At 40.9% G+C, this 26,951-nt stretch overlaps 1 protein-coding gene across 1 annotated transcript in view; it reads left to right on the top strand.

The window, feature by feature from the left end:
• Nucleotides 1-26,951, top strand: part of LOC145406747 (uncharacterized) — a 115,499-nt gene that overhangs the window by 66,696 nt on the left and 21,852 nt on the right. The window contains exons 3-4 of the mRNA XM_080277846.1: nt 80-1,121; nt 18,260-18,350. Of these exons, the coding sequence (XP_080133972.1) occupies nt 80-1,121; nt 18,260-18,350 (1,133 nt within the window). The remainder of the gene's footprint in view (nt 1-79; nt 1,122-18,259; nt 18,351-26,951) is intronic.

Below are 26,951 nucleotides of genomic sequence, written 5' to 3'. Positions count from 1 at the left end.
ATTTTTTTTTCTCCTACTCCTTTTTTCATTAAATCATTCTTAGTGATGACAGAACAGTTTCATGTTTTGTGGATTTCAGACTGCAGGAGAGAGACCTGAACCAGATGAATGTGCATAATGTTAGCCCTGGCCCTCCCACACCTCAGACTTCATGCACAGGCAAGAAGAATGACAAAGCTTGTACAAATGCCAAAGGAAAAATAGAGAAAACCTCATTATCCACAGACTCTATCAAAAATGCATCTGAAGATGAACAGTTATGTGAACTGAAAGCTCTTCATTCTTTGAGACAAAAGTTATTTGATAAGGTTAAACAGTTTACAAAACAAAAGAGAAACCTGTTTACTCAAAAATGTACTCTGTTGAGCTACATGCCAGAGAATGCAAGCAAATGTGGCATTATTTTGGAAAAAAATGAAGTGTTGTCAAAAGATATAGGGAAGAAAATAAATTCTCTTAATTCACAAATTAAGTCTGTCAAGAAGAAAATACAGGATATTGAAAATAGTAAAACTAAGAACTTTCCAAGTGAAGACAGAAGGCAGGCATCATCAGTGCAGAATGATAACTTGAACATCTTGGAACCATCCTTGAGTGATAAGCAGTTTCAGATGATGAAATCGTCTTGTAGTGCTATAGAATCGCAACAGAAAGAATTTATATCTAGCTTGATTTCAGAAATAAGGGATAGTCATGGTGGTGTTCCCTTAACTTGCAATAGCAGCCATTGTAATGTACAGTCCAATTTAGCAAAAAAATCAGTGGAATACAAGTCTACCAAACTTACCAGACCTTGTATAGAGGTAGCTAAAGAAAATATTGACTATGCAAGTGGAGAAGTCAAAGAAAGGTCAAAGGAAACAGCAAATAGTGGTGTCAGTGCTAAGAAAAATTCAGACAGTAACCAGCCTGGCAATAGCTGCACACACAGCCAGGTAAAAATGAATGTTGCAGATGAATGGATGAATCAAGATGCACAGGGAGAAACAAACGCACAGGAAAGAAGTCCTTGTAAAAAAGATTTAAGCACACATTGGTGTAGATTATGTAACGTGTTTTTCATCAACACTTTGGGTTATGTGAAGCACCTAGAGTCTGCAAATCATATGGACAGGATTAAGGTAAGAAAAGTGAAAGTGCCCTATATGTTGAAAGTTCCAGTACAGTCTGGTATTATCATGTGATAGGGTTGCATGAAGTGAAATCCTATTGCATAAAGAATTGTTACATAATGAGGTCAGTATACCATGGATTCAATTGGGGTTAGGGAGGGTGACCTCAACTTAAAAAAAAAAAAATGCTCTGCCAACCACCTGAATGCTGGTACAAGTTGTCGCAAAGGGTCACAGGCTGGGAGACAGTTGGAGGGCCTGGACGATCACCCCACATAAAACGGTGCTGTACCACACACTGCAGTATTTGTTAATCACTTGCACGATTATTTGACAATAGAATGGTGTTTCAGTGGCCATTTATGCACAAAATAAAATGAAAGGCAGACAGTCACAGCATCTGTAAACACTGGGAGGCCATCTTGGCTCAGTCAGCTGACGTTATGGGGAGGCTGTGTACAAAAAGTTGACACAAAGTCCAAGTCACAAGTTTCAGTATTTTACACACAAAAAGGTATCACTTTGTTCGTTCGTTCATTCATTTTTTAAGGCTCCAACATGCTTGCATGCGTCGGTCTTGGTCACCCAATGACAGCTTTCCATGCTGCTTGATCTCTGGCAGCTTTCCTGTTCAGTCCGTTATCCCTGAGGTCACACTCAATGACTTCATCCCAGGTCTTTTTCAGTCTTCCTCTTGCAACCTTATCCCTAACATTAACATTTATCACTTTCTGTACCCAATTATCATCCCCCATCCTGTCCACAGCCTGAACCATCTGAGTCAACCTCTCCTCATCACAACACCAATACACTCCAGTCCCATCCTACCCCTCAACTCTTCTGTCATAAACCTAACCCCCCTAGGCCTCACACTCTGGGATGCATTGCACTTCCACCCAATCATTGTCATTTCTATATGTTTGAGCCTGCAAATACTCTCTTCCTTTACTGCCCAAGTCTCACCACCATACAGCATTACACTCCTAACACATGCTGTATGTAAAGATCCCTTAGCTCAGAGGAGGAGCCCTCTCAATGTCAGGAGAGAGAACAGCTCCCTGAACTTCTTCCAACCACTCCTCACTCTAGCCACGGAGCTAGAGCTCCAGCCCCTCCTCCAGCACATAACATGTCTCCCAAACATCAAAACACTTCCATACACTCAATAGACTCACCAGCAAGTTCAGTCCTTTCATGCCTGACAGTCTCCACCTGCTCTCCCCAACACACCACACACATGGAATCAGCATTATCTAGTTGATTATGTTTAATATTGCACACTGCATTATTTGTTAAACACGCACTGTTATTTGGCAGTAATGGTGTTTTGGTGGCCTTTCATGCATAAAATGCAGGTGATCACAGCAATTGTAAACACTGGGCAGGCATCTTGCCTCAGTCAGCTGATTAGGCCCATTATGGGGAGGCTCTGTATGTAAGGTTGATATGATTTCTAAGTCACAAGTTTTAGCATTTCACAAACAAAAAGGCATCACTTCACTTAATATTGCACACTGCACCATTTGTCAAGCACTTCTGTTATTTGGCAATAACAATGGTGTTTCTGTGGCCTTTCATGCACAAAATAGTACGAAAGGCAGACGATCACACCCAGTGTAAAAACTGGGCTGCCATCTTGGCTTGCATGCGTCATGCATCTGCATGGGATTCTTGGAGGCATCCGTCAAAACTATCTTTCTAACGAAATACTTAACTTTTGAATGTTATACCAAGACAGGATATAACACGTGAATTATCATTGTAACAATTAATCACGTAACAAGAAGTCATATAACGTGGACGGACTGTACAGTAAGTGATCATTAGGACGTGTCAGCCCCATCCCTTTCGAAGGCAGTGTTGTAGCCAACTTTTCGCTTGTCATGTATTGTGTATGAGTCTTTTCCATTGTATAGAACACAACCCCCTTTTTAAGCATATATATATATATATATATATATATATACACTCAAACCTTGAGTGCCGCAGGCAATAGGGACTGGACAAGGACCGTGGTACTCAAATCAGTGTCACTCAGACAGGATGTTTACATGTGTATAATGGTACAATGTGTTCTGGCAACTTTTCATAACTCACTTTTACCCTTTTTTACAACCTAACCCCACGTAAATTACCCCTACTTGCACCCACCATCAGGTAAAACAGTGAGATATAACTATTGTAATTTAAAAAATCAGTGGTATTAAAAGTAGCATTAACAAAAACAGAAGTTGGGTTGGGTACCCTTTAATTGATACGTAGCTCCACAGTATTTTCCTTCTGCCCCTCAACCCCAATGTTGTTGTCAAAGTTTCGCCTTCTCTTGTATCATGTGTCCTTCAGGAGAGACCTTAGGCCGTATGGTTAGACGAAAATTTATGGGTTTGACGGTTTGTGGGGACGAAACAGAACGAAAATTTGTGCTAACCAGAAAAAATTGCATTCATCCTTGTGTTCTCGTGAGTTAGCATTCCGTTTCACATTCATCGTTTGATATCGGGCTTCCCTACACATTTCAGACAGACTAAGCATATGGCTAAACTGCTCAGTCAGTTCAAAATGTGTTGGGAAAAGCGATGTCGAACAAAGAATGTGAAACGGAATGCTAACTCGCAAGAACACATGGATGAAAGAGTACTTTTTTTTTTGTTTGCATTTTCATTCCATTTTGTCCCCTAAACCTGCCAGACCCATAAATTTTAGTCTAACCATACGGCCTAGCGTCTCTCCCAAAGGCCACATGATACAAGAATGCGAAACTTTGACAACATTATCGGTGGGGGATGGGGGATGAGTGCCAGGAAGCTACTTATCAACATAAGGGTACCCAGCCCAACTTTTTTGTTAATGCTATTTCTAATACCACTGGTGCTCTTAATTACAATGATTATATCTCACTGTTTTACCTAATGGTGCGTATAAGTGGGGGTAAATTACGTGGGGTAAAATGGTAAGGAGGAGTAAAAATGAGAACTTCTCTGATGCTCCACATAACGCCCTATAGACCTAAGCTTCTCAGTCAGCTTCAGGACAAATATAAACTTTCAATGCTACAAGGTTTGCATCACTTCCTTCGCATGATCTTTATCTTCTCCTGGTCCTTCCAAATCGTTATGATGGTGCTTTCACGTACTCCACACCTTTTTGCCATTTTGGTAAACATACCCTTTACTTAAAGCAGTAGAAAGACCTTACCAGTTCAGTTCATATTCCTCCAGTTTGTTTTCGGTGTTTTTCTGACTATTTTAACCCCTAAACCGTGGGGTTGTTTTTGTTTGACTTGTGTGTCTCGCAGGCATATTCGCGCTCCGACAGACTCTCTAAAAATATTTGCCAAAAATCAGTTATTAGTACTAGAATATTACAATTACATATGCCTATGGCACATACCTTCAGCTTTCTTCTGGGATGTTTGTTGAGCCTTCATCGAGTACCGTAGGACTTGTGGAGACCTCTGAAGTTGGGTAACGAAGTCTCCACTTTACACTTTCCGACAGCCTGTAATATGATTACCACAGCCTGATATTATCACTAGAAACACTATTCTATGATTCTCAAATAGTTAGGAATCCATACTCCAAAAAAAAAAACACTGTGAAAGCAATGAAAATTACGAGCGCGTATGACCTTCCCACTTGCACTCGTTCGCCGCTGGTGTTCTGTCATTTATTATTCATAAACACACTCACACTTTATATTTCTATTACTATATAACACTTATATATATCTACAGGCTTTATCCATAAGTTTCCTTTAGTAATAGTAGTTTATTGTCACTGTAGGCATTCAATTTCTCTTTCAGTAAAATACGTAGCATTCACTTTCTCGTCCTGTATAATAGCGTTGAGAGTGAATGTCACTTTCACCTTCACTCTCATAACTCATAGTATTCATACATGCTAGAGTGAAACTTTCACTTTCATTACTCCTAGTATATATACTCGTATTCTTATATTACTAATCATTTACATTTCTATTTACTTACTCTTTTATTTACATTATTTACATTCCTATTTTATTTACACTGTGTTATGCACTGTCACTTGCAGTAACTTATAAAACTATTTTCCACTTCACTTATATTTACATTCATTACTTTCACTTGCTGTTTACACATTGGGGAGGCGGTGGCTGAATCGGTAGAGAGGCGGCTTGCAGTCCTGATGGACCCAGGTTCGAATCCTGGCTGGGGCAGGGGACAGTTTAAGGATTTGAATTTCATTAAAAAAAGCAGACTTTCCTGATCTACCAGATGACCCGCCGACATGTTGTAAAAATACCCCCGCTAATACCAATACACCAGTCCTGTATGAGACAGCCCTAGCATGTATTCAATATGGACGGTGGGTGTTAGTGCCGAAGTGGTGACATGTGGAGGTGTAGGAGGACTACTGGGCCTTGGGATAGGCTACTGCCCCCAAGATATAGGCCCTGAAGCCTTTGCCCAGAGTCGGACACATTAAAAAAAAAAAAAAAAAAAAAAAAAAACAAAAACCATTTCCACTTGCACTGTTTTACTCACCAGAAAGATCGTAGTCACTGTCTATCATTTTCATTGACAAATTAGCCAGATGACGTTCCACAGCAGTCACTTAGCCCTTTACCTCTTTCCATACGAGGTTTAGTAGGGGATAGAGGTCACAGGGCCCTGTGCATGGGGCTAAAAAGCGGCGGAATTGGACAGGCGCGAATCCAACGTGGTTTCACCTTGAAAGACAACAGTAAACTGAATACAGTGTGGTGGCCTAGCTGCCTAGGGGGAGTGCAATGCTGCCAATGTCAGCTTGGTGACAGTTGCTAATATATACGCTATGAAATTATTGGCAGGAAATCTAGACAATACATAATGAATTAGGTAGTTCCAGGTGAATGTAAATATCACTTAGGCTTCTTCCTTCCTTATATATATTTTTATTACGAGAATAGATTATATGGCATATTTCAAGGGGAAATAAACAACGAAAATTAGCGAACGAGTGCACGTAAGGTGTTGTCAGGTGATAATTAGCCAATTCCAGATGTATGGCACTATCACTTACATTATTTCTTTTTTGTATATATTATTTGGTATAAGAATATGGCCATAGGGCTTATTTCAATGGATGAAATCAGTGGAAAATTCCATGGAAGATTTACTAAGCATAGCACGGCCGGGCAGATGAGAGGAGAGGGTAATGGAGGGGAGGTAGGTAGGGGAGTCAAGAACGGGGAGAAATGGCTAAATTGTCAGCAATGGATGGGAGTACAGATGAGATTAGGATTGCTGACTAGTGTTGGACATTGGCAGTACTGATAGATGATACAAGCCACCGCTTGAAAGCCCGGGCGAATTCAAAATAACAGAGAATCACAAAAAGTGACGCCCTGCGGTATGATCCCTTGCTCCCAAGCTTCACGAAAGTGACGCCTCGCGGTTAAGTGGTTAAGGGTGATAAATTACAACTTCTTGCAGAAAAACTTCCCACTTTTTATCATCATGTTCCTTAAGCCGTACCTATTATTGTCTTGACATACTCAAAGGTGGTTTTCGTCTCCCAATTTCCCAACTGGATGCTAGGTTAGATTAGGTTAAATTATTAGGTATAGTTAGGCAAGGTTAGGTCAATTGTAGTTAAACACTTAGGACAGGCCCTTTCGCTGTAACCCTGACAAGTCAAACGAGTTGACACAGTGGAACACAGCTAAAAACAACGGGGAAACAGATTTAGCATGAAACGTTTATTTACCTCCCATAAGTAATCCAAAAAATATAAGACTATCAGGAAGAAGAGTGAAGAATGTGGAACTGAACGCCAACTTGTGAGAGAACATGGATGGAAGTATTTTTTTTTTCTGGTCAGCAAATATTTTCGTTCAGTTTTGTCCCCTAAAACTGTGAAACCCATATGACTGTGAGGTAAAGTCAGTGAGATGTGAGAAAGGACTTTATAGCCATATGCTCAGTCGGTCCGAAATGTGTTGGGAAGCACCAATTCGAACGAAAATGTGAAACTGAACACTAACGTACGAGAACACATGGATGAAAGTTTTTTTTTTTTTTTTAATTAGGAAACATTTTCATTCCATTTCGCTCCCTAAAACTAAGAAACCCATTATGAGTGTGGGGTGGAATTAAGTGAGGTGCGAGAAAGGACATAACTGTATGCTCAGTTAGTTGGAAATGTGTTGCGAAGCACTAAATCGAACAAAGAATGTAGAACTGAAGGCTAACTTATGAGAACACATGGATAAAAGAGTAACTTTTTGTCTAATTAACAAACATTTTCATTCCATTTTGTCACTTAAACTGCAAAACCCATTATGAGTGGGTAAGAACTAGATTAGGCATGAGAAAGGACTGATAACCATATGCCCAGTTGGTCTGAAATGTGTTGGGAAGCATGAAATCGAACGAAGAATGTGGAACTGAACCCTAAGTCATGAGAACACATGAATTGTTTTTTTCCTGATTAGCATACATTTTCGTTCCATTTTGTCCCCTGAAATTGTGAAACCCATAAATTTCGTTTAACCATTTGGCCATAAGTGTGCCCATGAAGCATATTTCCATTCTGTATGTGTATTCATCTCACCACCAGGAACCCTTAGCCAGGAACGATGCTCACCCAGTCGTTTCAAAACTATCCATAGGTTTTTCTTGAAAATATGCTCAGTGTGTTTCCCAGGCAAAATTTTCTCAATCAAACACCTAACCTATCCCACTAGGGCTGCCTGGCTGAGGTGGCTGGGTGTGGTGCAGTATTGAGATAAATACCCATACAGAATGGAACTATGCACCCAGGAAAGGTACCCAGAGTTTATAGGATGACATCATCGTGCGCGACTTTCAAATTTAGTCGCCAGGCCAGTTGACTTCCCGCATGAGCTAGAGTTTTTCTCGTGTTGGCATGACTTGTCTCATTATGCTGACTGTGTTAGACCAAAAACATGTTATTCAACCACGTGTTACTCAAGGATTGAGTGTATATATATATATATATATATATATATATATATATATATATCTGTCTGTCCATCTATATATCTATATCTATCTGTCTATCTATATATATACAGTAGAACCTCTTTGGTCCGGACCCCTTTAATCCGGATTTCTGTTAATTCGGACAAAATTTAAAAATAGTAAGCTCCAAAAATATTCATTCATTCATTGCCAGACGCCACGTATCCCAGACGGGGTGGCCAAGGGCTTAGAGTTAATTGTTTTACAGGGAGGGGCACTAATCCTCCACCAACCCCACTTGACGTAGGGATGCCAGCAGCATCTGGTGTTCCCAGGCGGTCACCCATCCAAGTACTAACCAGACCCAGCGTTGCTTGTTGAAAGTAATTCTAAAGTCATTTTCAGTATCGGCGCGGAAAGCGATCATCATTCGTTTAGTCTTGGATCACGCTAGGTTGCAACATGGGCGCCTGTTTAAACACACGCTAGCATTCGTTCCATCAACTAGTTCACCAACCATTTATATTTTTATGCTGTATTTCAAAAGTTAATCCTCCTTACCTTGCACCTTAATGCAAGTGTAGCTTCTGCAATGAATAAAGGTGTTAAAAGGAGGAGTTTGCTTGCACAAAAATGGGTCAGAATAATCTGCAGTGTTTAATGATTACTGTAGGTTATTTTTTGTACTTAAATGTGCTTTACTTGTACATCAGAGATTAGCTTCTTGCCCAGATGGGCGTTATCAATATGCCAAAGATGACAATGTATTTTTTGCCTACATAAGTTTTATTTTTATTCCAAATATTACAGTTAATTAATTAATTTATTTTTTTGCCTACACGGGCCTTAGTCACTTACTACAATTTAAAATGTAGGCTAGTTTCTCGTCATGCCCTTACCTGTAAATTATGCAGTACAAAACTATCGTACATGATTAGTTTGGTTATTTTAGTATCCTTTCATCTTTTGCAGTTACATAGGGTTGACACATGCCACATATGTTAATAATTAACAAACATACCATATGTAGATAGTTTTTGGTATGAACTGGAGATTACCCTGATCGTCCGGACAATCTGCTAATTCGGACAACCCTTCCCCCCATATAGTCCGAATGAGAGAGGTTCTACTGTATACAGTAATCCCTGTAGTTTCCGGATGCCCACATTCCAGACACCCCACTAACCGGACATTGTGGGCCTGGACCTTCGGAACCCAAAGATGGCAAAAAAAAAAAGAAAAAAAAAAATCCCCCCAAAATCCGATTTTTATCCCACCCGTAATTTGAAATTGCCACGTGGCGCCGAACAGCCGTTACACCACGGACCCTTCACCCCTTCCTTCCTCCTCTCTCCCCCCTCCCCTGTCAGGGTTGCTATTTGGCATTTTTCATTACCAAATGTGGGCCAGTTTGGTAATGAAAAATTCGTTTGGTAATGAATCAGAATAATGCATTACCAAGTGGATTTTTCACATTTGTGAGGATACACAGCATGGAGATGGTGGATTATTTGCTCTCTCTGATTAATCTGCTAGCCTATATAGCATGAAAATAATCAACATGCTGTTAATTATAAGAAGAGTGATTACATGAATTTGCACTAGTATATAATATTATAAATAGTGAAGAGTAAATGCTAGCTTTATGAATTAGGTAATGAAAAGCTAAATTTGGTAATGAAAATTGAGGAGTTTGGTAATGTGGCCGTTGCGATCTGGCAACTCTCTTACCCTATCATCAACAGTCACGGCCTAACTCCGATCGAGAGCAGATGCCTATCGTAATGGAAGCCACATGTGCTCATTTTATGTGAATAAACAGTGAATAAATTGCAATACCTCAACACTAGACCACACGGGAATTTACAATGTTGTGCAGTGTTAAGAAATTAGAATTTAGAGTGCAAAGGATTAACTGTGGAGTGCAAACTGGTGGTTGAAACCAGTCCAGGAGCCAGGGACTTGTTGTAAGTACCTAGAATGTTAAATGTTGTATAAACTCACCTCTAAAACTTTATTCTCTGGTTCTTTTGCATTTATTTCAGTCTTTTATGTCTCTTATTGGTGTGATTTGGGTCTTAAATAGGTGTTATGCATGTCTAGTAGGGAGTTGTATAGGTGTTTTTCTGAGTCAGGGTAGGTTAGGGTCCATAAGTACAAATCCAGGAGGCAGGGGCCCACTTCCCAGACGGGACCACTTTCCGGACATGCTTTTGGCTCTGTTACATCGGAAAGTTTAGGGATTACTGTATATATATAAATATATGTATATACAGTACAGTATATCTATGGTGGTGACCATCATCCACTCACTTGATGTAGTGCTGCCTACTTCTTCCATAGCCTTTATCATTCTTTTTCAGTGCCTGCCTTCCTCCCTTCGTATTTCTCCCATCTTTCTTGTCACTTCTTATTGCTTTTCTTTCCTTTACTGGTGGCTTTACATTGAGTGACAAGCCAAATGGTTTCCTGTAAGCCAAGAAACCATTTACAACGCTGGGTGGTAACCATATAACCAAACCATACATGCTCCCTACGTGTCAGCAAGTGAGTTGGTGAAGGGTTAGTGCCCCTCTCTGTAAAACAAATAACTCAAAGTCAAATGGCCACCCCTTACGGGATTGTCGCATCTGGTAATAGATCTATCTGTCAATCTATCTATCTATCTATCTATATATCTCATCTCATCTCATCAGCCGTTTGCGTGTCCACTGCAGGACCGGCCTATCCCGATCGAAGTGGGGACGATATAGCCAATGTATCTCTACCAAGTGGCTTAGGCTATCTAGTAAAGATTCTATGTAGGGTGAGACGTGCTTGTAATTGTGGTGTTGGAGTGGCTTTGGATGTGTGTGTAGTCTGTGAACCAAGTGTAATTGGCCTGCGCAATCCGACTGGGTGCAAGCATACTTTATAGTATGCGACACTGGTTACACCACAGCACCCCTTGTTTCCGCCAGTGCAGTACTTGGCCTGAAGAACGCTTCCACAGTTTATTACCCTGGCGGTCCGCAAACCCTCGTTCTTCAGTGTACAAAAACGCACACTTTACCACTGTACCACAGAGGCTCCATATATTGATAGATAGATAGATAGATATGTATATATCTGTCTGTCATCTGTCATTCTATCTATCTATCTCTCTCTCTCTCTCTCTCTCTCTCTATACAGTATATATATATATATATATATATATATATATATATATATATATATATACAGTAATCCCTCTAATATCCAAACGCCCAATATCCGAACATCCCCACTAACCGGACATAATCCTCCTGGGATCCAATATTCCCAAAATGGGCCAAAAACTGCAAAAAATTCGAAAAAAATCTGACTTTTTTTCCCTCCCATAATTTGAAATTCCCGCCTGGCGCCAAACAGCTGTTACACCATGGTCCCTTCACCCCTTCCTTCCTCCCCCTCCCCCCTCCCCCCTCCCCCCTCCCCTGTCAGGTTGCCATTTGGTATTTTTCATTACCAAGTGTGGGCCAATTTGGTAATGAAAAATTCGTTTGGTAATGCATTAGAATAATGCATTACCAAATGGATTTTTCACATGTATGAGGATACACAGGATGGAGATGGTGGATTGTTTGCTCTCTCTGATTAATCTGCTACCCTACATAGTGTGAAAATAATCAACATGGTGTTAGTTATAAGGAGAGTGATTACATGTATTTCCACTTGTATATATAATTAGTGAAGAATATATGCTAGCTTTACGAATTTGGTAATGAAAAGTTATATTTGACAATGAAAGTTGAGGAGATTGGTAATGTGGCTGTTGCGATCTGGCAACTCTGTTACCCCACCAACATCAACAGTCACAGCTTAACTCCGATGGAGAGCAGATACTCATAACAGTGCAAGCCACAGGTGCTTGTTTTTTGTGAATAAACAGTGAATAAACTGCAATACCTTGCCACTAGAACACACAGGAATTTACAGTGTTGTGCAGTGTTAAGAAATTAGAATTTAGAGTGCAGAGGATTAACTATGGACTGCAAACTGGCGGTTCAAACCAGTCCAAGACCAAGGGACTTGTAAGTACCCAGAATGTTTAATATTTTATAAACTCACCTCTAAAACCTCATTTTATGGTTCTTTTGCATTTATTTCAGTCTTTTATGTCCCTTATTGGTGTGATTTGGGTCTTAAATAGGTGCTATGCATGTCCAGAGGGAGTTGTATAGGTGTTTTTCAGAGTTAGGGTCCGTAAGTACTAGTCCATAAGCTGGGGCCCAATATCCGGACAGGACCACTATCCGGACCTGCCTATGGCTCTATTGATCCGGATATTGGAGGGGTTACTGTATATATATTATATGAGGCGCTTGGAGGGAAAACCAGGTAAGCGCCACCCCGGCCAGAAACGGAGTTACACATACCACTTTATTCCCCAAATCCTCTTCTACCACTACAACAAGGGTTTAAGTGAAAAAGATGTCCTTAAGATGGTTGAAAATTACGATTTTTAAAGGGCTGTAGATGACCGTATTGCTACTGATAGCCAACCACTCCATGACATTACTTTTAGGTCCATTTTGGCTTAGTATTTTCTTCTCCCAAGTACTGCATCCTTGGAAACCAACATCATGTCCGGTTTTCCTACTTAAGGCGATTTTACCATAGTATTCATGTCAAAACACGCACTTATTGTAAGCCGCATGTATGTGAGGCTAAGAGTGAGAGGGAAAACCAGGCAAGCGCCACACAGCAGGAGGTGGCTGCAAGACGCACCAATCGCATGACTCGACGCATACCACCAAGCATTTTTTTATGACACCACCATAAAGGCACATGTCCTTACTTACCTACTGACATAATTTCAGTCTCAATATCTTATAGCTGAACCTACAATAACACATATTATGGGTAAAAGTACTGCTACTTTGTTGTCAATTGTTGTCTAACAAGAGGAGAAAGAAGATGTTATTGAATTTTTTCATTTAAAATACCACTAATTATCGGTGTCTGAGTATGATTACGGAAAAGTAGATGAATTAGGCTACATGGAAAAAAAACAAGAGCAGAATATCTTCATTGGTTGAAAAGTTATGTCATACTTAAAGTACACAAACTTCAACAGCGTTTTTTTCTTTCTTCTTTTTTTGGCGCTTACCTGGTTTTCCCTCTAATGGCCTCATATATTCATTCATTCATTGCCAGATGCCATGTATCCCAAACGGGGTGGCCAAGGGCTTAGAGTTAATTGTTTTACAGGGAGGGGCGCTAATCCTCCACCAACCCCACTTGACACGTAGGGAGAACGTTATGCCAACAACATCTGGTGTTCCCAGGCGGTCACCCATCCAAGTACTAACCAGACCCAACATTGCTTAAATGCATATATATATATATATATATCTATCTATCTATCTATCTATCTATCTATCTGTCTATTGCCAGACGCCATAATCCCGTACGGGGTGGCCATTTACAGGGAGGGGCACCAACTCACTTGACACATAGGGAGCACATATAGTTTGGTTATATGGTTACCACCCAGTGTTGTAAATGGTTTCTTGGCTTACAGGAAACCATTTGGCTTGTCACTCAATGTAAAGCCACCTGTAACAGAAAGAAAAGGAATAAGTAGTGACAGAAAAGATGGGAGAAATAGGAAGAGAGGAGGGCAGGCACAGAAAAAGAATGATAAAGGCTAAGGAAGAAGTAGGCAGCACTACATCAAGTGAGTGGATGATGGTCACCACCACCTACCACTATGGATTTGGAGAAAGCATATGACAGGGTGGATAGACAAGGATTGTGGAAAGTGTTAAGAATATATGGAGTAGATGGGAAGTTGTTGAATGCTGTGAAGAGTATGTACGATGGTGCAAAGGCTGCAGTGCGTGTGGATGGTGAACTAACTGAATTTTTCTCTTTGAAAGTTGGTTTGAAACAGGGATGTGTCATGTCTCCATGGTTGTTCAATCTGTACATGGATGGGGTAATAAAAGAGGTACAAGGTAGGGTAGTGGATGTTGGAGTGGCCCTGGTGAGAGAGGATAGTATTTGGAAACTCCCTGTACTGTTGTTTGCAGATGATACTGTGTTGTTGAGTGAAGACGAAGGGGAGCTGCAAGGCTTGGTGGATGAGTTTGGGAGAGTGTGTAAGAAATGGAATCTAAAGGTGAATGTAGGGAAGAGTAAAGTGATGGTCTTTGAGAGAGGTGAAGTCAGTGAATGTACAGCAAGGTTGGATGGTGAGGAATTGGAAAATGTGAGCACGTGTAAGTACTTGGGTAGTGTGATGAGTAAGGATGGAGGTTTGGAGGGTGAAGTGCTTGAAAGGGTACGGCATGGAAGAAAGGTTGCTGGTTCTTTGAAAGCAGTGATAAGAAACAAGGAAGTGAGCATGGAAGTGAAAAAGTTACTACATGACAGTATTGTGATACCAACTCTAACGTACGGAAGTGAAGCTTGGACGTTGTCGGAAGGACACAAGTCAAGAGTGAGAGCAGTGGAAATGAGTTATTTAAGAGGAGCCTGTGGAGTCACATGGAGAGACAGGCTGACGAATGAGGATATAAAGGAGCGTTGTGGTGTTGATTTTCATGTGATAGGAAGCGTTATGAGGAACACACTGAGGTGGTTTGGCCATGTGGAGAGGATGGAGGGTGAAAGACTGACGAAGAGAGTGTATGTGAGTGAGGTGGAGGGGGGGAAGAGGGAGGGGGAGGCCGAGGATGAGATGGAGGGATGGGGTGGAGAGATATATGAGAGAGGGGGGTGTGAGTTGGGAGCAGGGCAGTGAAATGCCGGGGGACAGGGCGACTTGGAGGCGATTTGTTTGTGGCCACCCCAAACGGGATTGAGGCGTCTGGCAATAGATAGATAGATATATATATATATATATATATATACACACACACACACACACACACACACACACACACACACACACACACACAGTAATCCCTCCATTATCCGATGTAATAGAGCCAAAGGCATGTCCGGAAAGTGGGTTTGTCTGGATACTGGGAAAATCCCTCCTGGACAGGTGCTTATGGACCCTAACCCAGCCTAACTCAGAAAACCACCTACATAACTCTTTACTAGACAGGCATAGCACCTATTTAAGACCCTATCACACTAATAAGGGACAGAAAGCATAAAAAAAATGAAAAGGAGCCAGAGAATGAGGAATTAGAAGTGGGTATGGAAAATATTTAGCAGTGTACAGGGCACTTACGACACGTTCGTGGCCGTTACGAAGAGTAACCCGTCTCCTCTAAGGCTCTGGCAGTGGTGAAAGTGCTCTTGAAGCATGTGCGGTAATTCAGTGTTATGGTGCACGTAATCCTTTGCACTGAATTATAATTGTTTAACACTGCACATTCTCTTCTTACTTGTGCCATGCCAATTGCAACTGCTAGTTTGCACTCTGCACTTAATCCTTTGCATTCTGAATTCTAATTTCTTAACACTGCACATTCTCATGTGGTCTAGTGGTGAGGTATTGCAGTTTGTTCACAAAAACGAGCACGTGCATCATCTATTGCGATGAGCTTCTAGTCAGGATGGTAGTTAGGTGGTAATTGGGAAGGGGAGGAAGCAAGGGGCCACGCGTAGACACAGCTGTTCAGCGCCTCGCGCCAAGTTCAAAGTATGGTTGAAAAATGTCGTCTTTTTTTTTTTTGGGTGCCAAAGGCCCAGGCCCAAAATGTCCGGACACCGGGGAGTCCAGTTATTGGGCGTCCGGATATTGAAGGGATTACTGTACATATAGAGAGAGAGAGAGAGAGAGAGAGAGAGAGGGAGATAGATAGATAGATAGATATAGATATACATAAACTGTATGTATGGATAGATAGATAGATAGATTTGTGGTAGGTGGGGGCGCTCACCATCCACTCAGTCGATGCAGTGCTGCTGTCAGGTGTCTGCCCTTTCCTCTCCTCCTTCCTTCTTTCCATCCATTCTCTTCTGTCTTCCTTTCCTTCATTCTTTCCTTGTCCTTCTGCCTATGGGTAACTTTACACTCCCTCTTCTGTTTTTCTTTCCTTCATTCTTTCCTCTTCTTTCTGTCTGTGGGTGATTCTACACTGAGTGACAAGCCAAATGGTTGCCTGTACACCAGGAAATGATTTACTACACTGGGTGGTAACCACATACAGTAATCAGATTGTGGCGCCCGGTGATTTAATGGGTAGTTATTGCGCTCCAGTTGGATTGAGCCGGTGAAGGTTTATATCCAAGGGATGGTTGGGGTTTATTGCTCATGTAATGCCACTCAGGGATGAGTGGGGCTGGTCACTCTCATCTTAAATGTCAGGACCAGCTGCCTAGTCCAGGGCTTCTATGCTCCTCATGGGGCAATGTATGATTGGATGATGAAGGGATGAATACTGTACTTCAAATAAGTCATTGTATGAAGGCATTAAAGAACTATAAACAGGGACTACACTATGTGAGAAGTGAAATGATTTCTTGAATCCATGAGATCATTCACTGTGGTGGATGGTAACCATACAACCTTATCCTTTGGGGTAGGGAAGTAAGAATATTGCCCCTCCTTATTCCTTGCAAGCCTGACAGTAAAAAGGGAGGGTGGCAGGGATTACTGTTGATTCACCCTCTATTTTTACTTGGTAGTGCAGCAGATAACAGGCACTTAAAAATATTAAGGTGAAACAAGCAAAATAAATCCCTGTGGAAAAGGCCCTGTTGTATGGTCTTTTCACCTTAACTTGGCCTATATTTTTGTACTCTTCCTTTAGCAGTTTATGTCACATAGCTCAGTGGCAAAAATAACAGTACTGCTGCTCTGTATTTCCATAACATTTATTTGTCACTATCATCATAGAGGCTACTAGGGAAAGTGTAATTGGGAGACTGTATTCAAGATGGAGAAATGGCAGTTTTAGGCCAGGTCAGGGTAAAAGGAATGTAGTATAGTTGTTTTTGATCAACCCCTAGTCGTTGTGGCTGGCATATCTGCCAACCACAGACAGTCGCCCTTGCAGGGCTGTCTCATGCAGTGAACCGTTTCCTTGCAGTGTGGAGGTTTGGTTCCTGAGTGGATGCCGCATTTGCATCACCACCGAGTTAACATGGACATCATAGTAGGCTCCATTTCACTCCATAATGTGGTTATATGGTTGCCACTCAGTTTTGTAAGTGGTTTCATGGGTCACAGGAAACCATTAGAATTGTCACTCAGTGTAGAGCCACTTGAAGTGGAAAGAGGAGCAATAAAAAGTGGCAGGAGGGTAATAAAAGAAGTAGAAGAGAGGAGGGCAGACACAAATAAAATTATAAAAGATAGCACTACATCAAGTGAGTTGCCTGGTAAGTTAAGTAGTGTGCAGCAACAGCGTGTGGATACTTGGCCTCGCTTCCTAGCCCAATCAGTCAGACGATGTACTGACCCTTGCCGGTGAAATTAGAGGAGGTTATGTATTCTCCTGTGTCTGTCTGTCTGTTTGTCTGTATGTCTATTATGTCTATGTACAGGTTATCTCTAAAAGTCATTTTCGGATTTTGATGAAATCTGGTGGATAGGTGGGCATTGGATTAAGGAAGAGTTATAAAGATTTTGAGGTGGATCTGGATGTAGATGGAGAAATAAATAATAAATTTTATTAGTGTCCGCAGGGGTATGTCTTCTTTGAAACTGAAACTGGACAGACTAAGACAATAGGATTAACTACCTCCACCAGTGACACTGGACAGAAATTGGTTTATAAATCCTAAATTATATTGGCACTTGTAGAGGTATGCTCTCTTTGAGTGCCTTGTAGTTTATTTTACTCTATGCTCAGATGATTTTGTTCACTATAAGCCTGACATTTTGAACTGAAGGAGTTAGATTATAGTCTCTATTTATTCACTGGAAAACGTCTCCCATACGTTGAGTAAAATACCGTAATTTAATGGTAAGTGGAGCAACAGAAACACTATGACCTCCAGGTGAAGGTGGTAGGATGCCTTTATGAAGTACCAGAGAAAGTAATCAAGAGAGGGATTTGCTGGGGTGTGTGGGTGAAATGTGTGAAAAATTAAATAAAACAACAGGTACCGTATCTTAATTTTACAGTGCCATGAGTTGTTCAAATGCAAGAATTATAACCATGTACATTATAGACTTTGTTTTATTAAGAAGATACATAATTTCCAGATATTGGTTAAATTCTTCCAAAACATCATATAATTGACACATTTGTATATAATTTATCAATCACTGCAGGGGACAGACATACAGAAGATGGTTAAAAAACTTCCTGGGATTGATATGGAGGAGCAGACTGAGGATATGCAGGGGACACAAAAATCAGTTGGTAAGTGTTCATTTGTATTCCTGTAACTGTAATTATCAAGTTCAGTGCAGTATTCCCGTGTATAATCAGTACTGTAAGATACCTCACTAGTATTACTGAGAATATATTAAAAATAATTATCTCTTGTCCATTGTGTCCATTTCACTGTATACTACCTATATTGGTAATGATACCATAGTTCTCTCACATTTATGCTTTTTCTTTGTTTTGGGATCCTCCTCACCCCGGGTTTTTAGGTGGGTTGGGATACTAATAATAAAAATATTAAGAATAATGATGATCATTCATCATCTAATCCTTCATTGCCCCATGAGGAGCATAGGATCTCAGGGCTAGGCAAGTTGGTCCTGACATTTAGGATGAGAGTGACCAGCCCCACTCATCCCTGAGTGGCATTACGTGAGCAATAAACCCCACCCACCCCTTGGATATAAACCTTCACTGGCTCAATCCGATTGGAGGGCCATAATTACTCACTAAACCACCAGGCGCCAAAATTTGTTTATATGGTTACCAGCCAGTGTAGTAAATGGTTCCTTGATGTGCAGGAAACCATTTGGCCTCTCACTTCGTGTAGAGTCACCCACAGGCAGAAGGAAGAGGAACGAATGAAGGAAAGAAAGACAGAAGAGGGAGTGTAAAGTCACCTGTAAGCAGAAAGACAAGAAAAGGATGAAGGAAAGAAAGACAAGAGGATGGAAGGAAAGAAGGATGGAGGAGAGGAAAGGGCAGACACCCGAGAGCAGCACTACGAGTGAGTGAATGGTGAGCGCCCCCACCTACCATACTTATAAAATAATAATCATCCATCCATCCATCTATCATCCAATCCTATGTTGCCCCATGAGGAGTGTAGGAGCCCAGGGCTAGGCAAGTTGGTCCTGAAATGTAAAATGAGAGTGACCAGCCTCACTCATTCCTGAGTGGCATTACGTGAGCAATAAACCCCAGCCACCCCTTGGATATAAACCTGCACCAGCTGAATCCGATTGGAGCACCTTAATTGCTCACTAAACCGCCAGGTGCCATAATTTGGTTATATGGTTACCACCTAACCACCCCATGGATATAAACCTGCACTGGCTGAATCCGATTGGAGGGCCTCAATTACTCTTTAAACCACCAGGTGCCATACTTTGATTAAATGGCTACCACCCAGCACATAAATGGTTTCCAGGTGTACAGGAAACCATTTGGTTTGTCACTTAGTGTAGAGTTATCCATATACAGAAGGAAGAGGAAAGAATGAAGGAAAGAAAGACAGAAGAGGAGGGAAAGAAGAGAAGAAATGGCAGACACCCAAAGCAGCACTACATGGAGTGAGTGGATGGTGAGCACCCCCACCTACCACATAAATAATGATGATAATAATAATAATGCGTGTGAGCTGGGAGCAGGGCAGTGAAATGGCGGGGGACAGGGCGACATGGAGGTGATTTGTTTGTGGCTACCCCTTACGGGATTAAGGTGTCTGGCAATAGATAGATAGAATAATAGTTGTGCAAAAGTGCAGAATACTTTACTGCTTGGACAAAACTTGGAGCTGTGGTTGTCCCATTTCAAGAATTATGGTTGTATTACCAATTTATAAATATTTGTTATAGGGCCAAGAGGTTTCAGGGTAAAAAAAAAAACTAGGTGTATTGAACTTCAATACATATAGTGTATAGGTATATCAAGTTTTGTGATGGTTAGCAGCTCATTATAAAAGTGTGAAAGACATGTCTATATGTGTCTGTAGCCAGACACCATAATGCCATAAAAAGTGTTTATTTTTATTTGAGTTATTTGTTTTACAGGGAGGGGCACTAACCCTCCGCTAACCCACTTGCTGACATGGGGGGAACACGAATGGGTTACTTATGTGGTTACCACCCAGTGTTGTAAATGGTTTCCTGGCATACAGGAAACCATTTGGCTTGTCACTCAATGTAAAGCCACTTGAAATGGAGAGAAAAGCAATAGAAAGTGACCGGAAAGATGGGAGAAATAGGAAAAGAGAGGGCAGACACAGAAAAAGGGTGATAAAGGTGAAGGAGGATGTGGGTAGCACTACATCGAGTGAGTGGATAATGGTCGCCACCATCTACCACATAAAGGAAAGTAGTTCTTTATTTTTATGTACAGTATTTGTTATTTATTAGCCCCAGTCTGCCAGACTAAATAAACCTGTCATCCGCAGGCAAGCAATTGTCCCTGCAGGACAGTTTCATGCATTGAAAAGATGTTTCCTTGTGGTTGACAGCACCCTGTAATTGGAGGAAAATTGAAGGAATTTGATTCCTGGATGAACACCGCATTTGTGGTGCTCCACCTAGTTAGCAGAGTCAACATAGCATGCTCCACACCACCCTGTTAGTTGGTTACAGTCCAGTCTTATTATGCATTAGGGTTGCATCAAGTGAAGACGTATTGCATAACACATTATCGCATAACAAGGTCAATATAACATGGGTTGAGTGGGGTTAAGGAGGGTGACCTTGACGGCGAAGCTTAACCCCTCCATGGTTGCCGGCGATGAATGACATGTTAGTGGAGCCTGGTTGGCAGCGTCAATGCAGCATGACCTGTAAAAAACTGCAGACAATTTTGGGAAGGGAATGAAGGTCTGAGAGATGTTGACACAGGCCTACTCTGGTCTCTAAACCACTCAAACGGTCAGTACATTTCATAATTCAGTCATGAGTTGATGTCAGTCTTTTGCTCCTCTCAGGTGTTAATGTAAGTAAGAATAAGAAAACAAGACAGTCAAGAAAAGAGAAGAAGTGTGTTTCCCAGACAGTGACAGCTTATCAGTGTTTGCTTTTCACCTGGGAAGGGAGGGGAGGAACAAGCATTATAAACAGTTATGATATTTTTGTAAGTACTGTGCATGTACTGTATTATGAACTGAAATTGTTCATTTTACTGTATTTCTTGTTTTGCACAAATATTTCAGCAACATATGAGGTGTTCTTATGGCAAATAAATGGATGTAAAACCTTCCATTCCCTTCACACTAATTCTTTCGTTCAGGATGCTAATCTCAGGTCATGTCAAATCTTGGCAGAGACTGTTCAGCCCGTACACACACACCAGCACCCATGATCTTGAGACAGACCAAAAATAGCATCGTTCTTCCTACGTTCCACACGGATCAGATCACTATACTGTAGTAAAAAAAAAAAAAAAAAAAAAAAAAAAAAAAAATACAGGAATAAACATCGTAAACATACAGAAGAGGGAAAACATTTATAATTACATTATTTTTATTAATACACAGTATTTACTGAATTTGTTCATTTTACATATTTCTTGTTTTACACAAACATTTCAGCAACATATGAGGTGTTCTTGTGGTGACTATATGGATGTAAAACCTTCCCTTCCCTTCACACTAAATCCCTGATGCGAGGCGCTAATTGCAAGACGTATCAAATTTTAGACACCGTGGTTTGGCCTGTTCACATAAAGGAGGATCTTACCTGGTTAGAGTCTAAAAATATCATCTTTCACCTCACTTTGGACACAAACTAAACCACCCAGACAACAGAAATAACTTGGTACTTGCATAAACAGTAAACATCAAAAAATGTGAAAAAAAATCATAATATATAATATATATTTTTTAATGAAACCTCTCATATTATGTACTGATTTTGTTTGTAATACACATAACTAGTCATTTCAAACCATTTCAGCACCATCAGATTTGTTTGGGATGTGAAAATATGGATATGTCTTAGTGCAATGTTTTTTCACTCCGCTACAGTACAGGTGCAGGCATACCATGGTTTAATGATGCAATTGGTTAAATAAAAACCCATCACTAGGCCAGGTATCATATCTTGGGGTAGATTTAACTTGTAAAGTATAGGGATGCATTTTTGAGCCTTGGGCCCTCCAACCAAATCCAACACCCATCCAGGTGAGCTCAAAAACAAGTTTCTAGCAAACCTAAACCCCCAAGTAGCTGTAAAACAAGCTAAACTAAGCTTAAGAGCAGGTTATAGCCCATCTAAACCCAAAATAAAATATGAAAATCATCCAAAGTAAGTCTGGAAAAAGTCAAATTTAGTAAACTGTACCCCAAAAGACAATGTTCACCCCATATGACTAAAACACATTAATCTAAGTCTAAAAACAGTTTATAAGTCAACCTAAACTCAAAATTTAATTTCAAATTATAATCAAAATCGGCTTAAAAAAACAAAACCCATCGTTATACCTGGGTTTGGCCATTGTTCAGCTGAGTACGGCGGTATTTCTACCGCTGTCGCAATGCTGGGGTATCGTATCTATAGTCCTTCCAGTATATGCTGAGCATTTGGGCATTGGCCTTTCCGAGGATTCCCTCAAGTGCGGTGCTGCCAAACCTCATACAGGGTCAATTGTCAGATTACTGGGTCAAATCCCTACTGGGTCAATTATTGGATTCTCTCTCTCTCTCTCTCTCTGCATAATAAAAGGAATGTTATACATTTTGTGTTGATAAGCCTGTACAGTATGATGAATTAAATCAAATTTGAGAAGTTTCTCTCTCTCTCTCTCTCTCTCTCTGCATAATAAAAGGAATGTTATAAATTTTGTGTAGATTTATTTATATAAATAAGGCTATATGGTGTGATGAATTATTCGAATTGGAGAAGCCTCTCTGTCTGTCTGTCTGTCTCTCTCTCTCTCTCTCTCGCTCAACATTTTATGTTGAGAAAGTGACCTGACTTTTGGATTAGCACGGTCATCCCTGACTGCGTCACCTGTCCCCATGCTGGGAGGAAAGCAACGTCGTACAGCAACGCTGCCAAGTATTGTTGTATTTATACAAAATCATTGCTATTATAAAAAAAAGATACATTCATAACACTATATAGCCGTATTAGAGAAGTAAATATATGCAAATTAATTTAGAAGTAGTAAATAACTGACATAATTATAAGTATTAATATTCAGGATGCAAGAAGGAAGAAAGAGTTGAGAGGTAGGATGGGACTGGAGTGTATTGGTGTTGTGATGAGGAGAGGTAGATTGAGGTGGTTTGGACATGTGGAGAGGATGGGGGATGATAGTTGGGTGAGGAAGGTGAGAAGTGTTAATATTGGGGGTGGGGTTATGAGGGGTAGACCGAGAAAGACATGGGACGAGGTCATTAAGTGTGACCTTAGGGTTAAGGGACTGAACAGGGAGGCTGCAATGGATCGTGCAGCGTGGAGAGCTGCCATTAGGTGACCAAGGCCGACACATGCAAGCATGTTGGAGCCTTTAAAAACAAAAACGAAATAATTATAAGACAGAGTGATACGTGTTGGGCCTGATTTGGCAGTAATGCATGTGGGCAAATCCCAGGATAGGCCAACGCCTAAACGCTCAGCATATACTGAAAGAACTATAGGGGTATCATATCTCAGGGTCTGCCCGTACAGTACTTAGTTTCAGTGTCATGTATGCAGTCATTGGTGAAATTTTTCTTGCTTCATTGCATACCACAGGATGGGTTCAGGTGGAAAAGTTTCTAGAGAAGGGAAAGAAGTTGTATGCGGCCTTCATTGAGTTTTAGAAAGCATATGACAGAATGGATAGACCAGGAATGTGGAAAGTATTAAAAATATACGGAGTAAATGGGAAGTTGCTGAATGCCGTGGAGTATGTTTGAGGGGGCTAAGGCTGCAGTGTTTGTGGATAGTGAACTGAGTGAATTTTTATATTTCAGTGTTGGATTGAAACAGGGATGTGTCATATCTCCATGGTTGTTCAATCTGTATATGGATGGGCTTATAAAAGAGGTACAAGGTAGGGCAGTGGATGTTGGAGTGACCCTGATGAGAGAGGGCAGTGTTTGGAAACTCCCTGTACTGTTGGTTGCAGATGATTCAGTATTGTTAAGTGAAGACGAAGGGGAACTGCAGGGCTTGGTGAATGAGTTTGGGAGAGTATGTAAGAAAAGGAATCTAAAGGTGAATGTAGGGAAGAGTAAAGTTATGGTCTTTGAGAGAGATGAGACTGGATGAGGAAGAAATGGAAAATGTGAGTGTATTTACAGTAAGTACTTGGATAGTGTGATGAATAAGGATGGAAGTTTGGAGGGTGAAGTGCTTGAAAGGATGCAAGAAGGAAGAAAGGTTGGTGGTTCTTTGAAAGCAGTGATAAGGAATAGGTAAGTGAATATGGAAGTAAAAAAGTTACTAAGTGACAGTATTGTGATATGAACGTTAATATATGGAAGTGAAGCTTGAACCTTGTTGGAAGGACACAAGTCAAGAGTGAGAGCAGTGGAAATGAGTTATTTGAGAGGAGCATGTTGAGTTAAATGGAGAGACAGACTGACAAATGAAGAAGTGAAGGAGCGTTGTGATGTGAATGTGATAGAAACCATTAGAAGAAATACAATGAGGTGGTTTGTTCATGTAGAGAGGATGAAGAGCAAGAAACTAGTGAGGAGGGTGTATGTTAGTGAGGTGGAAGGGGGGAGAGGGAGGGGGAGGCAGAGGATGAGATGGAGGGATGGAGTGGAGAGGTATATGGGAGAGGGGTGTGAGCTGAGAGCAGGGCAATGAAATGGTGTTGGACAGTGTTACATGGAGGCGATTTGTTTGTGGCCACCCCGTACGGGATTAAAGCATCTGGCAATAGATAGATAATTAGAATTTATTTTTTCATAATTATTATTATTATTTTTTTTATTTTATTATCAAAAAGCTTCCTGCTGATTTTTAAAATTTGGCCCCCATGTGCTGCGATGGATAATGAAATGCCGAGCTTTGTGGCTGTAGATACAAGAGTTTACTGTATCCTTTGTTTACTGTCCAGTTCTCTTTACCATACAGCATTACACTCCTAACATATGCTGCATACAAGGATCCTTTAGCACAGAGGGAGAGCTCTTTCAGCGTTAGGAGGGGCAGCAGCTCCCTGAACTTCGTCCAACCACTCCTTACAGCATTGCACTCCTAACACATGCTGCATACAAGGACCCCGTAGCATGGAGAGAGACCTCTTTCATTGTTAGGAGGGGCAGGAGCGCCCTGAACTTCTCCTAACCACTCCATACCGTTGTTACCTACAGCACATTACATGTCCCCCAAATAACAAAACTCCTCCACACACTCAAGAGATTCTCCAGCCCCACCTCCAGCACACAGCATTTTCCCCAAATAATAAAGAATTTCTGTCTGACACACCACACACGAATTTAACATTATTTTGCAGCCTGCCTCTAATACCACTACATCTCTGTGGACCCACTTATCACAAACACTGCACAAGATGGAGTTACTTCCCACACCATTGTGGGAAACTGCACATGACCACACTTCCTCTGCTTTGACAGTACCACCATCAGTCCTAGGTAACATCACTGTCATTTTATCTGCATTTACCTTTAAACTCTTGTGCCCCATTCCGTCTTTCCACTTCCTAAATCTTTCATCCACCTCCCTCTCATTCTCCACAGTCAACACCAAATTATCAGCATACATCTCTAGTGGGAGTACATTTTGGGGAAAATAGAATTCAGTGCTTAAAAAGTGAGAGAGAGTAATAATAATAATAATAATAATAATAATAATAATAATAAACTTTATTTCCATATGAGTGGTTATTCTTCATACATAGTATTGACAATGGTATATACAATAGTGTACAGTTGTCTACATAAATTGATGTGCCTAAGTCAGAAGGAATTCATTTAGTTTTGCTTTGAATGAATATATATTACTGGCTTCTTTGATATTTAATGGGAGTTGGTTCCATATCTTAGGTCCCTTTACAGAGATGGATCTGGCACTAGTGTTAGAGTTTACTTTGGGGACATACAGGTTATTTTGTTGTCTGGTAGTACTTTGAGTTACACGATTTACAGTAGGGAGAGATAGAGGATAATCTGGGTATTGATTGTGTAGTTGTTTGAAAATTTTGACGGCTTTGTTGAAGGTTATTATATTAGGAATATTTAACCATTTTAGTTCCTTTAAGATAGGGGTAACATGATCATATTTTCTAGCTCTCCCATCTATTTTAGCTGCAAAATTTTGTAGTTTTTGGACATTATTGAGTAAAGTGTTGTTTGTTGAGCCCCATATTGTAATACAGTAGTTTAGAAGGCTTAGTACAAGTGACTGAACAATGACTTGCCGAGTTGAACTATCAAAACTATTTTTTATTCTGTTAACCCTTTAACCGCGGGTGTCATTCCAGAATGACATTGCAAAAACTGGACCAAACCGCGGGTGTCATTCCAGAATGACATTGCAAAAACTGGACCAAACCGCGGGTGTCATTCTCGAATGTTTGTGAATATTTTGAATACCCCGCGTTTTTTCCGTGTCCCAATTGTTTCAAGGGAGAGTAGCTATTAAGTTCTTTCACTCCAGCCAACCCCCACCTCCCTCCTCCCCCCCCTGGGGCCCCACCTCCCCCCCCTGGGGCCCCACCTCCCACCCCCTGGGGCCCCCACCCCACCCCGGACCAAACACGCATCAGTATCTGTCCAGCTGTGTGAGTGACAACACTGCTGATGTGGAAGTGAAGTGCAGGCAATTACAGTGCCTTTTACCTGCCTCAGTGAACACAGAGTGGGTGTTTATCATATGTGCAGTGTTCATATATGTTTATAGTATTATTATCAGA

The sequence above is a fragment of the Coenobita brevimanus genome, chromosome 71, assembly GCF_032717465.1.
Source record: "Coenobita brevimanus isolate Jiangsu-jjx chromosome 71, ASM3271746v2, whole genome shotgun sequence".
In the NCBI taxonomy this organism is placed as follows: domain Eukaryota; kingdom Metazoa; phylum Arthropoda; class Malacostraca; order Decapoda; family Coenobitidae; genus Coenobita; species Coenobita brevimanus.
This window is presented reverse-complemented; position numbering and strand designations above follow the sequence as displayed.